We start from the raw sequence: 16,930 nt of genomic DNA, 5'->3' as shown, positions 1-16,930 counted from the left end.
TAACAATATTGTAAAATAATTTTATATAACATTCAATCAACAATTTATTGCACGCTCAAATCACTCTGTAAACAGATCACAAATTCCTACTTTTGTAATTGCTCATACATGGACGGTATACATATTTCTTGAATATAAATTATAATTAGAAAAAAATAAATACATTTTAACGTTAATTGTTTTTTCATAAATCTCATTATAATTTAATCGTTATAAAAGTAACAAATTTTCCAATAACTTTTAATGGTTACTACTATATATGACCTCAATATGAGAACTCGAATGCACCTGACTTCAATTATCTATTAGCTTATATAACTTACAAAATTTGTGATTTAATTATAAAAGTGATTACAAAATTGAATAGTTATCTTAATGATAAATTCAATATACATGTAACTTATTATAAATATAGGTATTTTACAAAAATTATTTTTTAGGTTTCTCAGTACCTAAGTATTTCGCTAATTCTTTAAATTTGTTCATGCGACATATTAAGTTAATCTTTCATAAATCACGATTATACTGTTAAAGCTAAACAATTCTAATAAAGAACTGATAATATAACAAAGCAATAATGAATAAACACATTTTTTGTAAAAATTGATAACTATTGAAATACTGAAATTTATAATAAAATGAATGTTTATTTAAATATTATTAAATTATATATATAGAAATCTCACGAGAATTTTTAATTAATTATTGTGTTATTGAAATTGGTGAGCTGACTGCGAACCAAAAAAATAGTTTAAAGAAAATATTACCCCGTCAAAATGATGACAAAAATAATAAACATAAGTCGCTTATCTTATTTTGTTATCATAAAAGAATATTGGAATATAGTGAATATGACACATATACAATTATAATTTAATGGTAAACTACTTAAAGTTAATGTGTAAATGTAAATGTTGAATACATTTAGTACGAAATTTAAGTATCAGTAAGTATACATATGTTACAAAGTGTAAAAAGAAGTAATTTGAAAATTGCTGAAAATGTTTTGTTATTCAATAAAAAATAGTTTATTTATATTTTATTTTATTTTAAACAAAGTTTCGTGTCAAGGTAATATTTTTATAATTATTAATTTGTTGTGGTTTCATATTAACATTTTTATATATATATATATATATTTTTTTTTTTGATTGTGTACAAGGATAAAAAAAAATATAAAATACATCACTATGCGAGATCTATTTACTTTTATTTAGACGATGACATATTATAATAATATAATTATATGTATGTCATTAAATCGCAAAATACACTACAGTAACATTATAAGTTGAACTCATTGAAGTTTTATCCTATTCGATAGGACGTTTATAACATAACATTACATTTATATAATTATTTTTATTATTATTATACATAAAATATATACATGTGTGCAATTTATACTGTTTAAATGTTTCAATTGATTCATACGCCAAGTACAATATTTGAGAACTTATTGAAACGAAGTATTATGCGTGGCAAATGGTACACGAATACAAATAAGTGTTATCAATTTAAAAGATTATAAAAGTGCTTCGATGAAAACGTGAAAAGATTTTCTTTTTGTAATTCACATATGATGTTTTCTCGAAGGAAACTTAACTAAACAATATGTCCGTAACGTTAAACGTGTCTTGCACGTTTGCGAGTACGGACGTTACGAAAACGCAGAGAAGAGTGCTGCAGTGGTGCGTGTCCATAAAACGATACATCTGTCTTGTCAAGTCATAATTTCTTAAGTAAATAAAAACGAAATGAAACAACAAAAAACCCTGAAATAAAGAATGAATAAAGACTGAAATAAAGGCGAAAAGTAACGAAACGGTTATTCTGGAAGAATTCAAGTGAAGAGAAATAAAATGTATGTTAAAAATAGTCTTAGATGTTATAATATATTTTTTTTACACCGCACTAATTCTTCGGACCAACATTTTTACAAAACTACACGCATACACGTACACACGCACGTTCGTATATATATACTTATTATACACATGTAATATTTTAGGTGTAAAAAAAAAAAAAATTAACCAAAAACAATTTTTTTGATTAAATAACAAACTATCGATAATACGACTAACGAAACAAAATAATAATAATAATAATAATAAAAATAATAATAATAATAATAATAATAATAATAATAATAATAACAATAATAAAAACCGGTGCGTGCAAATAAGAAAATGTGCGTGCGAGCGTATCGGCGCGTTCGCGAGTGCCGTAATTTTATGTTTTATTTTTTCCTATTCAAATGCGCGCGTGCGTGTGCGTATTGTTATCGTAGCGACAATACGCCTTGTAATTATTATCGTCGTAATTATCGTTAACAATTATATTGTATATTATATTGATACGATATTATGTATTGATAATTATTATCATTACTGTAGCGGTGACAGATCGCGTGATGAGAACCCCGAGGTGGAAAACGTTCGACGAGAACCGCGTACACGGATTTCTCGGCGACCGGTCGCGGCGGATTCGATCGATTACGGCGGTTGGACGGGTAACCGTTTACCGGTTACGCGGTCGTAATCGCTCAAGTCGCAACACTCGGCCGCGGTTGCGTTCACACGGCCGTGCTCTGCGTCTGTATGCGGACCTTTTTCACGCTGCCGTTGCGCGACAGGGTGGGCGACGTGCCGCTGAACCCGGGATTCTGAATGCCCAGCCCGTTGCCGCCGCCACCGCCGCCGGTCCCGTTGGTCGGTCGAGGTTTTTTCAGGCTCGACCGCAGAGGGCTGCGGATCACCGGTGTGATGGACGACCCGTTCGAGCTCAACGTGGTGGTCATCGACATCGTGCTGCCGTTGGTCGCGCCGCTCAGGTACGGTTTGCCGCTGGCGTCCGTCACCGATATCTTGCCGCCGCTACCACCACCTCCTCCTGAAACCCAGCGAAAATATCAATTATCTCGATCGGAATCGAAAGATGCACGAAGGATTTTCGACCGTCGTGTGGCATAGACGATGAAAGGCATTGTGTTCGGTCACAGACGATTGTTAATGGACGTGGGGGGCAATACCCGCGAAAAAACCCCTCGCAGAACTCTTAGATGTAAAGTTTGAATTGGAAATTTATCGAATGAGATAAACAGTGCCGGTCCTGTGGGGAGGGGAAGTATTGCTGTTGCACCGGATTCAGCATGCTATGTATCATGAATATAAATTTATCCACAAATAATCTCATAATAATATTAACGCTGGAAAGGGGTATTTATTGTTGTAATCTACAAAAATCAAGACTGTACCAAAGATCGTAAGGTTAATAAAATTATATAAAAACATAGAGTAAATAAAATAAATATATGAAGGACCCTACAAAATTTTGCACCGAGCCATAAAATTTATCGGGCCGGTACTGATGATAAAGACGATCCTATTTGATTGTCAATTCCGATCACATCGGACATTCCATTTGTTTTTAATAATTTATTTATTTTTAACATCATAGTCATTGCATTGCTACTCATCATCGGATTCATAGTATGGACACGACCTTTTATTTGAACTTGATTGGTCTGCATATTTATGTTAGTTGAAATTCTTTCAGAGCCGAGTGAAAATCGTACTCCAAATATTTTCTTATTGTAGTACTTATTTTAGTGTTTCCAAGTGCATTCTAAAGCGCTAAAAAGTGACTTTTTCATTGTTGTAATTTCTTATCTCCCGGTCATCACGTATCTTCCGTTGTATTATTGTTGGTCACATCTGTATACAAATTCTAGACACGTCCATGTGCTTAAATCTCATAATATACACGCATACTCAGCATGTAGCAGTTGATCCCAAAGGAACTACTACACATACGTCAGAAATCTCAGAAGCCGACTTTCAAAATCTTAATTCAAGTTTTATAATTTTGTTAAAAAATGTAGTATTACAACTCGGGCTTCGATGGTCGTTGACGGGTGATTTGGTAAGATAAAGGTATTCAATGATATTCGTTCAATTTTTCTCACAATAACGGAATATGAATTTATTTATTTTTGACGTTTGAGAAACAATGTAGTTAAAATTATTAAATTTTAATGTATGCATATGTAAAATGTATCAAAATAATTTGATATTTTTATCAATAAAAATGACGTGATATTCTAAATAAGTGGGTTATGTTTTTCTTTCCTTAATTTATTAAATAATTTTACATCAATTAAAAATGCGTGTGCTCTCACATCTGTTTTGGTGTACAGTAAAACAATATATTGTGAATTTTAATTGTATTTTATGTTAAAAAATTAAAGTTTTCGTTGTTCAGTTTCGAAAAAGGTAAGTAATATCAATAGGAAAAAAAAAATAGAAAATGTTAAGCAGTGTGGTGATATACCACACGCATGAAGTAATCGTGATATAATAATTGATAAAAATGCATTAGTCAACTACCTCAAAACACATTTGTTGTCTTCGCTTTGAAAGTAGATGAAAACATTTTACGAGTGTCGATGCGTAATCTCCATACGTATAATTTAATATTTATTGTTAAAATTGTTAGAAAAAAAAAAACACCATTAGGAAAACATATGTTTCGAAAAGATACATTTCATGATAATACATTATAATTTACTCACTCGGATTCATTGACCTTTTCTCTTTGAAAGCAGGGTTATTGAATGTGGTGGCTTCGACACCAGACGGATCTCGATGACTGATGGTCGGGTCACCGCCCAGGCGACGAGAAAATATCAAATCATATATTGCAGCCACGAATAGTAAAAAGTTCAGTACAATTAAACCAATCTGTGAAGTAAAAATGTTGTCAGTTAATTATATACAAACTGTAAAATATATCATGTTTTCAACAAAAGATAATGTTTGGGGTTCATCTGTTCTCATAAAAAAAAAAAAAAAAAAAAATAACAATTAAGGTATTGTGTTTATTACTTACACACTTTTATACCGGTATTCATACCATTATTGATGTGTATAATGTATATAAATATGAAGTAATAAAAGAACGAGTAAGATTAGAAAGGCAATTTGAACAACAGCAATAATATACTGTGTACACACAAATGTTAATGTTGAATTTGAAGCTTGTAAAAAGATCTCGTTCTATTTAGGACATTAAATAAAACCGTTCTTCGTGGTAAAATTCCTTGAAGAACAATGCATAGTAAATTTATAAGACATTATATGTATTTATATTATATTTTATGGTTTCCCACTAATACCGTTTTAATTAGCTCTAACCGAACAGTGAAAACTAGGAATTAAATAGCTGGATGGCATTAATAAATAAAATTGTAATAAAATTATATGCTTATATTTATTTTCGTCATGTGTTTGCCAAGATATCATATTCAAACAGAAAAAAAACATTGAATGATATCAACAATATACATTAAAGGTATTGGAATAGTAATTAATATTTGAGAGACATTGAAGAAATTAATGTTCTATTTTTAAAAACATTTAAATTGTGTGAAAAACCGTTATTTTATGAAAATATAAGTATTGATACATATAATTTAAACTCAAAAAAAAAAAATAATTTTTTTATTGTGATAGCATTATATTTTATCAAATCAAGTATTCGAACAGTTAATTAGTTATACAAATAAAACGTAACTGATTAAATGTAATAAACATTTTGAGAACATTTTTAAAAAAGAAAATGCTTATTTTATTCATATAATATTTCATATAATATTATTTTTATTCATATGATAAATAGATGTTTTCTTACGGTGACTAAACACGTAAGTAAGCTATTCGATTAACGAATAAAAATCTACAACTTACGAGTATATTGTAAATATATATACTACGTTGAAAAAATATATAATATACGAATAGTTTTCAATTAGTAAATTTCATTTATTTATTTTTTTTTTAATTTATCTTTGTTCGCACATTACAGCAAAAATGTAAATTTCATAAAATTAATTTTTATTATGTTGGATTGATTAGCCTGGGGTATATTTATTTTAATACGTAATCGTATATTTTCTATTATTGTACCAATAATAATGCTAACGTACATAGTATCTATTAACATATATATATAAACTTAATAAAAGGTTGAATATAAATAATAATGGGATTGTTTTTACGAATCAGGTTATGGTAATATAATACATATACGAGTATTGAGTTTTTATTTTTCTCCTAGATATTTATCGTACAGTTGCTTCAACTGCACGAACACGTGTATAGCAGAGCGTATTGAAATGTTTGCAATTAGTTGATTTGTGTACCTGCATATAGAACGATTCTCCCCTGGTCACCTGGTAGCTGTTATCTTTGTCGTCTGTCTGCAGAGCGAATAAACCAGCTGCGATGATCGCCAACAGAGCTGCACACAAGAAAGACAACGGATTAGTTCGCGTCGACGAATACATTATGGTGCGAGATTACCACACACGTCTATGTCTTTGAGTACAAGATAAGTTAACAAAAATAATAATGTCCGCTTGGTATATTTACTTGCTGCGAATGCGAACACCAGCTTGGTGACCACGGTTTTGCTGTAGGCAATTACAACTTTTTCCTTGGATACCACCATGGCCAATTGCACTATGCTCAGGATGCAAAATATCGCCAGGCTCAGCGTGCCCGTGATGGCAAAATATCCGGCTATCCTTACCGTTTCTGTCGACAAACACCAAACAACGGTTATTAAAATACTTCATCGGCGAGAATTCCACAACTCGCGTATGATAGGAAACCACTACAACAACACGTTGTCGGTGCTTACCAACAGGATGAAACCTGGATATCGAGTCTCCGCACTTTGTTCGGCCGTAATACGATTGTTTGCACATCTGCCACGGCCCAAAATAACCACGATCCATTCCAGAAGTTGCAATATCGCCTGTAAATCATAGCATAAACAACGAAGTCAGGAATTAGAGCAAAAAAAAAAATAACCGTTTTAATAATGATTTCGTGAATGTAAAACGTAAATTATACTATCCACGAATATTTTATTTACAAAATACTAATAAAAACACTAGGTGATCAAATAATATAATATTATCGTACACGAAAAGAAAATATAATTATTTCAAAATAGTAAAATTATATAAGTCACGTAGACATTTCCTAGTATCTACGTGTTTTATTTAAAAATGTATTATTTCTAAGTCCACTTTATAACAATGCGAGTACATTTTTATCAAATAGCTCAAATCCAGTTAATGTGATATGTTAAAAAACAATATAAATATAGATTAGTGTAATTTTTATCATAAGACACATTTTTTATTTTTATACCAGTTATTGCATTAGGGTCATATACAACGATCACCTTCTCTCTTGCCAAGGCTTGGACAGTATATAATTTAAATTACTAACTAAATTATATTTCATGCGGAACACTAGCATTAAGTATTCATTTAGATTACACCAAGGAATAACCAGGTTAATGACTAATTAAAATAAACGTACAATGTATAAATACGGAGATGAATCCATAATATTATTATATTTTCAGTTTTGAGAAAATTATTGTATATTCAACAATTTTATTTCAATTTTATATAAGTTTATAATAAATAAGTATTTTAGAATTGAAGTTTCGTAAAATTAATACACCTCTCTATATTTTAAAGAGATTTGAAATTATATATATTTTATTACTCCATCAAACTATGATTTATATTGTACATATGTGTACAGCGTCAGTATTTTTTAATATATAATATAACAGTTTATAATACATTTGAAATATAATAATAATACACCCATTTATAAATAAAATAAAATCTAATAAAAGTGTTTTGAAGTTCTGTCATGCATTATAATTTTCTTTCCTAAGTCGGGAGTATTTTTAATAATAGCAAATCGACAATAATGAAAAATGTATAATACTTTTTTTCCATTTTGTACACATTTAAAATTAATTTACACGCGTGAAAACGTTTAATATAACATATTATATAAAATTAAGTTTTCAATTAAAATGTTGAAGCTTTTATATTATATGTCAAATAACAAATTATTACAACTAATTACAATTACTATAATAATACAAATTTGTATATGTCATATCCTATTTGTTAATATACATCGTTATCGTTATTTCCAAGAATTAGATTTTCAAATCATCATATGTGAAACGATGTTAAAATAATTAATTCATGAAGAATTACACAGTTAATAATGTCCAATTAAGTAATCGTTTACGAACAAAATTGAATAGCGTAAAAATATTAATAACCAATAAATATATTATTCAATAAATAAATAAATATGTTAGATGAAAATAATTTGATGATGAAATACTTTACTTCATATGATACTCGTATATTTATATACATCTTATAATTAATAGTTAATCAGTTAGAAAAAATACCTAAAAATATTATTTTTCTTTTGATCATAATGTAGCAAGATTCGATTTGTTAATTGACGCGGAGTTTGTTAATTAAACGAGGAAATGAGGATGTGCGATGACCGCAATAAAACCTTATTATAGCTGTGATACGTTTTACTTCATAGGAAAATATAATAATCTTGTAGTGAACGCAAACAGTTAATGAAATATAGTTTAGAATTACAAAAACAATGAAAAATAACCATTGGAAAATGTTTCAAGACAATAACAGGTACTAAAAAAAAATTAAAAATTGAATAATTGAATCTATAACAGTAATCAGTTAAACATATATTCGTATATTCCTTTATTTTTTTTTTTTTTGTCAGAGACTGGAGAATATTTCGTATGGGAAATCTATTGTTGAAAATATTCAAACAGAATTCGTTTATACGAATGCATTTAAATAACGTTGGAAATATGAATATTGTTCAATTTAAGAATAGGGCATAGATTTTCAATAGAATTTTTCTATTTATACAAGTCACGTATTTTAGTGTAAAAATTTACGATTTTAAAAGAAGTTTTAAATTAAATTATTCCAAAAATAAAAGAATTGTATTTTCAGCTGTCATGTAAGATGTTTTGCCGCTTTTCAATAAGTGTTCGAATACGTTCTCAGAACAATGTGAAAAGTGATTTTGATTAAACCGTATGTGATATACGTAATATTTCTTTTTAGTGTTCAACATTTTTTTATCAACACCATGTGATCAATAGATTATTAAAGTATATTGTTCACAATTAATTTTAATTTTATAAAAGGAACCGCCAGCGGTACTGCAGTTTTATTAAAAACTTATTACACATGTTTATTTATAAAATCAAATGTAAGGTTTTAATAAATATTGGTGTTAATTTTTTTTAAAATTAACAAGTGAGAATTATATAGACTATGTATGTTTCATTTTTAGATCTTTAAATGTATTTAATAATACTCTATATTTACTGAACCAAAAATAATATTTAAAATTTTTTTATTTTATTTGTTTAAGTTATGTATACATTTTAGGAAAAAAAAAAATATCGTTCAATTAATTAAAAATTCTCAAAAATTCTAAAATCTGATCACAAGTATAAATATCAGTAAAACTATAAATTTAAAATATTTACAAAAATGTATTTAAATATACAGAAAAATTGGTTTGTACATTTAACAGTAAAAGGGTTTTATTTGTATTTTATTAAGTACTCATATATATATATATATATAGATTAATAACTATAATAATATTATTGGTGTATCTGTAAACATGTATCATTATGTACAGAATAATTCTTTGATAAATGAGTATTAGTACGCTATGCATAATATCTGTAGGAACTGTAATCCCTTGTATGTTCATACAAATAGTAAATTATTATTAAGTGGTAAAAATACATTCAATTGGGTTGGAAATCTGAAAAACCGATACGTATGCCATGCAAATCCAATATTAAACTAATGATAATTTTATGATCAATCGTAAGCAGGTTTAAGATTTTTTTTTTTTTTTTGTAAGAGAAAAATATAAAGTTTTAACTTTTTGTGTAGGCTTCTATTTTTATACAACTAGATGAGTTAATTTTGTAGTGGAATTCCTCACTATTCATATTACTTATGTGTTTGATATGATGAATCATAAATATTTCAACTAGGTATGTTACACAAATTGTATAACAAACAATATTTTATCCTCTCTACATACTCCACATACTTTAATAACAATAATAACAAATTATTAAACACTCCTGTTGAAACCCATTAAGTTATGTTAAATGCAAGGTTATAAAATAGTGATATATCTCTTTTTGGTAAAATAATATTATATTTTTTAGATGAGTTTTCGTTAACTATACAATTACGCACTATATAATGTTCTAACCATACGAATTATCATTAAATGGTAAAAACTCTATTGAATCGATTATGTCAACAATACATTTAAAACCATATCCGTACGCGAAATGTAACTATTAAATTACAATACCGTTATGTGTAGTTTAGTATTTGTACAGAATTCCGGTGCGAGCACATAAATAAATATTTGACGGGTACACACAATGTACGTTACGAGTAGATGTACACAATACACATGTTAGTATTCAACAATGTTTGACATTTTTTTAATTAATCTTTTTTTATTTTTAATTTCGTAACCTTGCACGACATCGCCATTATACCTGTTGCAGTGAAAATATTTCACTTTACGAGAATATTTACATTTAAATGCCGTTTTACATTCCAAGACGCGGCGGTCGGTACGAAAATAATGGTTTGGATTACATTTCGCATCACCATTCGAATATATGTAATTATTATTTTAAACTGTTTCCGATAAACAGTCGGAGGCAATTGCAACCGCTTAAGAATTACTGCTATCATTATCGTTGGTGTCGCGGACTGTGGACGTACGACCGTGTTCGCACGGGCTATTATTTTCCAGCGCAATAAACGCGCGGGAAATCAAAAACATCGGAAACCATCACGGTAGATCGCTGGACACGTTTTTCCATACAACTGTCGTAACATTAGAGTAGGTTCGGGTACACACGATTTTCGAAACCGTGGAGAAACGTACATTGCGCGTAGTTCGTTTGCAGGTTTGGTCGTTTCAATACGAAACACATCAAAAAAAAAAAAAAAGCACTGGAAAATTTTATGTTTCAACTATCCATGGTACGATTTGTGTTCTCTTTGCTCTTGGAAAAGTTATTGAAGTTAAAAATCAATTCAAGATTTTTGGTCAAAAAAATGTTATTAAACCTAAAATATAGAAAACACATCACTGTATAAATCAGCTAATAATTGAAACAATTTTGTTTAATAAAATATTACAAAAACACAAAATCATATATATATATATATATATATTTTCAAAAATGATTACAAATTTTAACCTACAACTCGATATAATAATAATAACGTTTAACCTATCTAATTATATAATAAATTCAACTATGAAAATAAACCCTATATTTGATCCCGATTTCGCACGATTTGCATAGCGACGAGCCGAACAAGTAGTCGCTACTTTTATTTAATACTAATGTATATTATATCTTATACTATATTTGTATACTAAAGGGTGTGCCTACACATTTTTTCAGAGGGGAGCGGAATTTAATAATTTTTCGATCATTTATTTCATATGTATTTATTTCACAAGAAAATAATTTTTTTTTTTGGGAAGTTGTTTATATTTTTCTAAAACATTTAATTAATGATTAATGATTTTTTAATATTATAAAAAATACTTATAAGGCATGAATCAATAACTATATTATTTTATTATTATTATAAATACAAATGAAGAGTTATTGTCGACCACATGATATAACTTAATATTCTCTTTCACTGTATATATTATAAGCTATTTATGATTTTTTAAATTTTTTTTTTTTTTTCTGGGGAATCGAGACCCGGGATGCTCCTCCGCCCCCAAAAACACGATAACGGTTATGAAACATATGAATTAGTAATGCACACGTCATGTGAACGCGTAACAGCAGTGGCGTCTTCGAGAGTAACCGTCGGTACACGATGTCAGCGGATCGCGTGACCGAACTTTTTATACAACGGTCGAACCGCTCGGATGATGACCACGTGTTACGGCGTTGAAAATCGCATTGCTGTGGTCGATATTCATCGACGGGTCACGCGTATACGTTATTGCAAGCGGTTGGAACTCAGTTTCGCGATCTCGTTCGGAAAATAATTCGTCAAAACGAAATGCAATTGCAATAATTCGTTTTTTGCTCTAAAAATCAAATGCCATTCTCTGTGTGAAATCGATGGAAAAAACCGAAACTAACAGAAACAATAATAATAAGCTAATACAACCATGGATTAAAAAAAATGGTCAGACCCACTAATGAAGCTTACGTGACACGAGGAGACCACGGCACCAGAGTACGCAATGGACAAACTTGACTCACACATTCTCGTGTGATGCGTAAGCAGTCCGAACCCAGGTGTGAAACGTGTCTTTGCGTAATGTCTCACTTATCAGAACGTCTCGACAAAATCAAATATAAATAATATTTCACCCAAAAAAGCTTTTGGCCAGGGGCAAGATAAAAAAAGAACAGATTTCATCAAGAAAGCCGAGCTCACAGCGAACACATAGGACTATGGATTAACGATACCACACTTTCACAACAATTTAAAGTGTATATATATATAAAAAAAAAATGTTCACAACTGAAACGCAAGTTTGAGTTATTTAAACTATTGTAAGCTAATAAACCATGCAAAAAAAAATAAATAAAAATAAAACTATTAAAATATATTGTATACTCGTACAGTGACAAATCATATTAATAATATTATATTTCACTGTAGATGGATTATGATAATGTGTACATACGCTTACATGAATAAATTGATTTTAATTATTTTTTTGTCACAAAACTTTCTAAAACTTTACTTCACCGTACTTTTGATAGCTTTGGAATACAAATATCGTTATGCGATTTTTAAATAACAGTAAAAAGTTATTTCGTTCGACAGAAACGTTTTTGTAATGAAAATTTAATAGTTTTATTAAAAAAAACTACCGGTAATGTAAATGCTGTAATGCGTTATGTGTTGTTTTAAATAGATGTTTGACTGCTTTGTTAGCATACAATTCTGATATGCAAAATACTATCAAATATAATGTTAGTAGAAGGCGAAGAAGTCGAGTCGAATGCAGAAATCGAGTGGTGGTTGTCGACGCGATCGGCACATGTAGAATGTTTGATGAATAACAGACGAATAATAATAATAAGAACAATGTGATATGAGGTCTGGTCGGCACTTAAACGATGAACGCGGCTGATTTTCGCGATTTGTTTTCAAGTGCATAACGTAACAGATAATTGAGCACAAATCGAATCGCTATTGCTGCAGAGCTCATTACGACTGGGACACACAGTCATATTACACACCCGATTGCCACCCCCGATCGTTCGCTTATACGTGGAATATCGGAAATAGACAAATGGTGTGTGCACGCATACTTGCACACGATCTCCGTCGAATCGGTGCGTCCGACATGTCGTGACGCGAATAAATGAAAACGGCGTGTCATTATCATAGGGCTAGGAATGGTTAAGTTGTTTTTTTTTTTTTTTGTATTATTTGCAAACGTATAATTTACAATGCGTTTGATTTCAATTTTTTTCCTAAACTTCACTGCTTTGGATTTATTATAATCTCATCGCCATAACGTATCCCACGTTTCGTTAGAATACAACCACGTTTGCAAATAAAATATAAAACTTTCCAATAAAGTTTCCAATAAACGTGCACACGGTGCAATATAACACGGTCAAACTTAAACACGAACGTTCGAAATTATCGATTTACTGTAAACCACACATTTCATAACGATAACATCAATGCTGTTTGTGAAGCCTGGCGTATCTTATTTTGAAAAATAATAAAAAAATAAAATGAAAAATGTAATTATACTGTTATTTGCGTGTAGGATATATAGGTAATATTTGTCTTTGGGTTTATCTACGGGACCGTAACGGTATTTTTTTCATTTTCGATTGTTCTTGAAATGTTAACACGAACGAATGTTAATTTTTCGCCGTCTCTTTCGAAACAGTTTCTATTATGATGCACATGATTTTCTCAGCTACTATTGTAGTTATACCTGTCATTCCCGTTTTCATATGCTGTTATAGTAGTCTTGGTCGTTTTGATTGTTTGATCACGATTATATGTGGTGATATTGCAACCATATTAAACGAATTATTTCGTCTGTGTATTAGCTCACGTGATCGTATTATGTGAATAGAACAATGATTAGTAACTCTAAAAATTGTACAGTCTGGTTGAACGAGTTCAATATCGATTCGAATGTACATTTTACCGTACTTTCAATCAAAAGGATTTTTAGGAGCCTGAGGCAAATTAATTCGGTGGCCCTTCAATCATCAAAACTATATGATAAAAAAAATACACACCAGGTTTGTAGAATATTGGTAAATATAGTTTTTCAAACTTTAACCAATCACGGTCATATAAATGCATCGATATAATGAATTACACATTTATTAACTTTTCAACAATGTTTAATCAGTTAACTTAGTTAAAACAAATTAAATTTATTCCTAAATATATTATAAGCAGCGTTATAAGAATTTGGAAGTTGTCGCGTCGATACTTGCCTCTTGAGAATAACGAATTTCTATGCAAAACATAACATTTTGGATAGTATTTTGTCATTCTTCACATTCCGGCAATAACCATAATACGAGTATATTATAGTTATAACTATTTAGAAATTAAAGTAACTAGAAATATAGCCTGAATAATAGCGTTCAAATATAAATTGAAGTTAATTTTATTTATTTAAATTTGTTAATATGTCATAAAAAAAAAATAGTTTAGAAATAATATACTAATATCAAGCATTTCTAATCAATTTGCATTTTAAAGGGGTCCCCTTTAAATTTTCCTACAATAGACTCGTTGCCCTTATCTGACAACGGCACTACTATCAATAACAAATAAGATTCAAGAACAATAAGCACGAATACAGCATCAGCATTCAGTATAAATAGTTGAACTGGAAAATCGCATCGAGTATTATAATATTAATATTGAAGTTTTGAGAGAGAAAAAACTACGAAATTGTATACAAAAGAAATTTATTCTATATGATATAAATTAGAATAGCCTTATATTGAGAATTCGTCGTGAAAAAAAGTCGATTGCAACATCCATAATAGCTGTTATGAACTATTAGTAAGGAGGCGTAGCCGTATGGCGTTTCACAGCCAAACGATAAATGTAGACTTAAAAATGAATTGGTTATTATTAACTGTCATGTGAATCCTATTCGACTTATCATCATCTCCCTCCTGGGGCGGTTGTTCGGCGAAGAATGTTCATTCTTCGACGTTCTAGCCGTGATCGTGAACTAATCAAACCGTAGTATTAATTTGAAAGAATATAGATAGAGTCAAAACCGTATTATTATCTTTGTCAAAACGCACATCAAAATTCTATAGAAGCGAATATAAATTCGTCATGTATATTCTGCAATTGTGTTGCAGTTCTAGTACAATGAATTGGCAGTGTACAAAGGGGGTTTTCTCACGAAACAGCCAAGGTCGACGCGATTAAACGCGAACATCTATCGTGTTATTAATAATAATCAATCAAGTGATACCGTGCGGTCTTCGATGTACATATTATATTATATAAAATTTGATCAAGTTAATTATCACTGCGGTGGGCATTTAACGTAAACTCCTTTTTACGTCGAGTGCACAGGTAATACTAGAACCACTCGGGTGGTACACTTATCGTGTATATCAGTAATATTACGAAATGTATCAAATGCCACACGGTTGCAACGTCTATAATTCTACTGAGAATTGTAAACGTCACGTGAAAATCATAACTTAAGTATAAATTATATGAGGACCGCTATTATAGGAATCATAGAAAAGCTAAGTATGCTAAGAAGAAAACAACAGTATTCAATTTAACGAAAAACCCGTATCGAACAACGTTGAAATTATTGTTATGGTTCCGGTGTAATTCAATATATTATGTTTATATAACTTGCACCACATGAAGATAAAAAAATTTCATGACAACATACTAAGGTTTCAAATTTGATAAAAAAAAAAAATATATTTCATTCAAGTACGTCACCGGTATGTATAAATTTGATATGGCTGGGTTCGTTGCATAGATTAAATTAATTTAGAATACAAGCAAAAATATCCACGTGTGTGTCGACGCGTTGCGTCTACACTGTTGCATGTACGAGCGTACACCGTGCACATTGTAACGAACGTATTTATAAATTATGTTTCAGACGTAAATCGTTATTGACAACAAATAAACGACCATTTAGTGGGGAAACAGAACCAGAATCCATGCCCGTGTGTATGATATATAATTGAGTATACAAGCCTGACAGGTACGCATATATGCATAATACCGATGATTATAAAGACTAGTATGTTTTCAATAATTAATGGTAATATAAAAAATATAATAATTTTACATTTACAGTAGAATGATGTTTATGATTATCGTTAGGTTAATTATATTGTCTGGGTCTCGGTGTTGCTTTACGGGAACATTTTTGCCATCAGCTGCATTGAGTTTGACAATGAATATTATTGCAATAATTGTTCTTATTATTCTAATAACAGTATTAGGAAAATGTTTATTTTTTAAATTTTTTTACTGTTCCAAGTGTGCAGGTGGAGCTTAGACGTGTAAACGATGAACCTACATTGCAGAGCTTATTCGTTATCATAGGCGGCTCTACGGGGTGTGCTGGGTGTGCCTTGGCACACCCTAATGTGAATAAAAAAAATCGAATAGTTACAATTAAGAATATATGTACATACATATTAATGAAATTTTAGTTTTTTGTAAGTAATACTGCAAGTGTTCAGAATAAGTCTGAAATAATAATTATGTGTATTTTTTACCAATCGTTATTTTACATCATTAACGAAGCCTTTATTTTTAGAATTTAAATTATAACACAGTTTACACGTACATGTTTATAGCCTCCCTTTTATATTTTTAAAAAAATAACCAAAAAATGATAGGGCACACTCAAATATAAAACTCTGGGTCCGCCTATGTTCATTATTATAA

General features: G+C 29.9%; 1 protein-coding gene across 2 annotated transcripts in view; it reads right to left on the bottom strand.

Annotated features, from left to right (window-relative positions):
- Nucleotides 1-1,933: 1,933 nt before the first annotated feature.
- Nucleotides 1,934-16,930, bottom strand: part of LOC112688658 — a 41,168-nt gene continuing 26,171 nt past the window's right edge. For both annotated transcript variants that reach the window (XM_025561965.1, XM_025561964.1), the window contains exons 3-7: nt 6,703-6,819; nt 6,432-6,596; nt 6,203-6,300; nt 4,574-4,742; nt 1,934-2,892 (exon numbers count right to left, since the gene is read on the bottom strand). In XM_025561965.1, coding sequence (XP_025417750.1) covers nt 2,576-2,892; nt 4,574-4,742; nt 6,203-6,300; nt 6,432-6,596; nt 6,703-6,819 — 866 coding nt within the window. In that variant the 3' untranslated portion in view covers nt 1,934-2,575. The remainder of the gene's footprint in view (nt 2,893-4,573; nt 4,743-6,202; nt 6,301-6,431; nt 6,597-6,702; nt 6,820-16,930) is intronic.

Source organism: Sipha flava, unplaced genomic scaffold, assembly GCF_003268045.1.
Source record: "Sipha flava isolate LNK unplaced genomic scaffold, YSA_version1 3_pilon_pilon, whole genome shotgun sequence".
Classification (NCBI taxonomy): Eukaryota; Metazoa; Arthropoda; class Insecta; order Hemiptera; family Aphididae; genus Sipha; species Sipha flava.
This window is presented reverse-complemented; position numbering and strand designations above follow the sequence as displayed.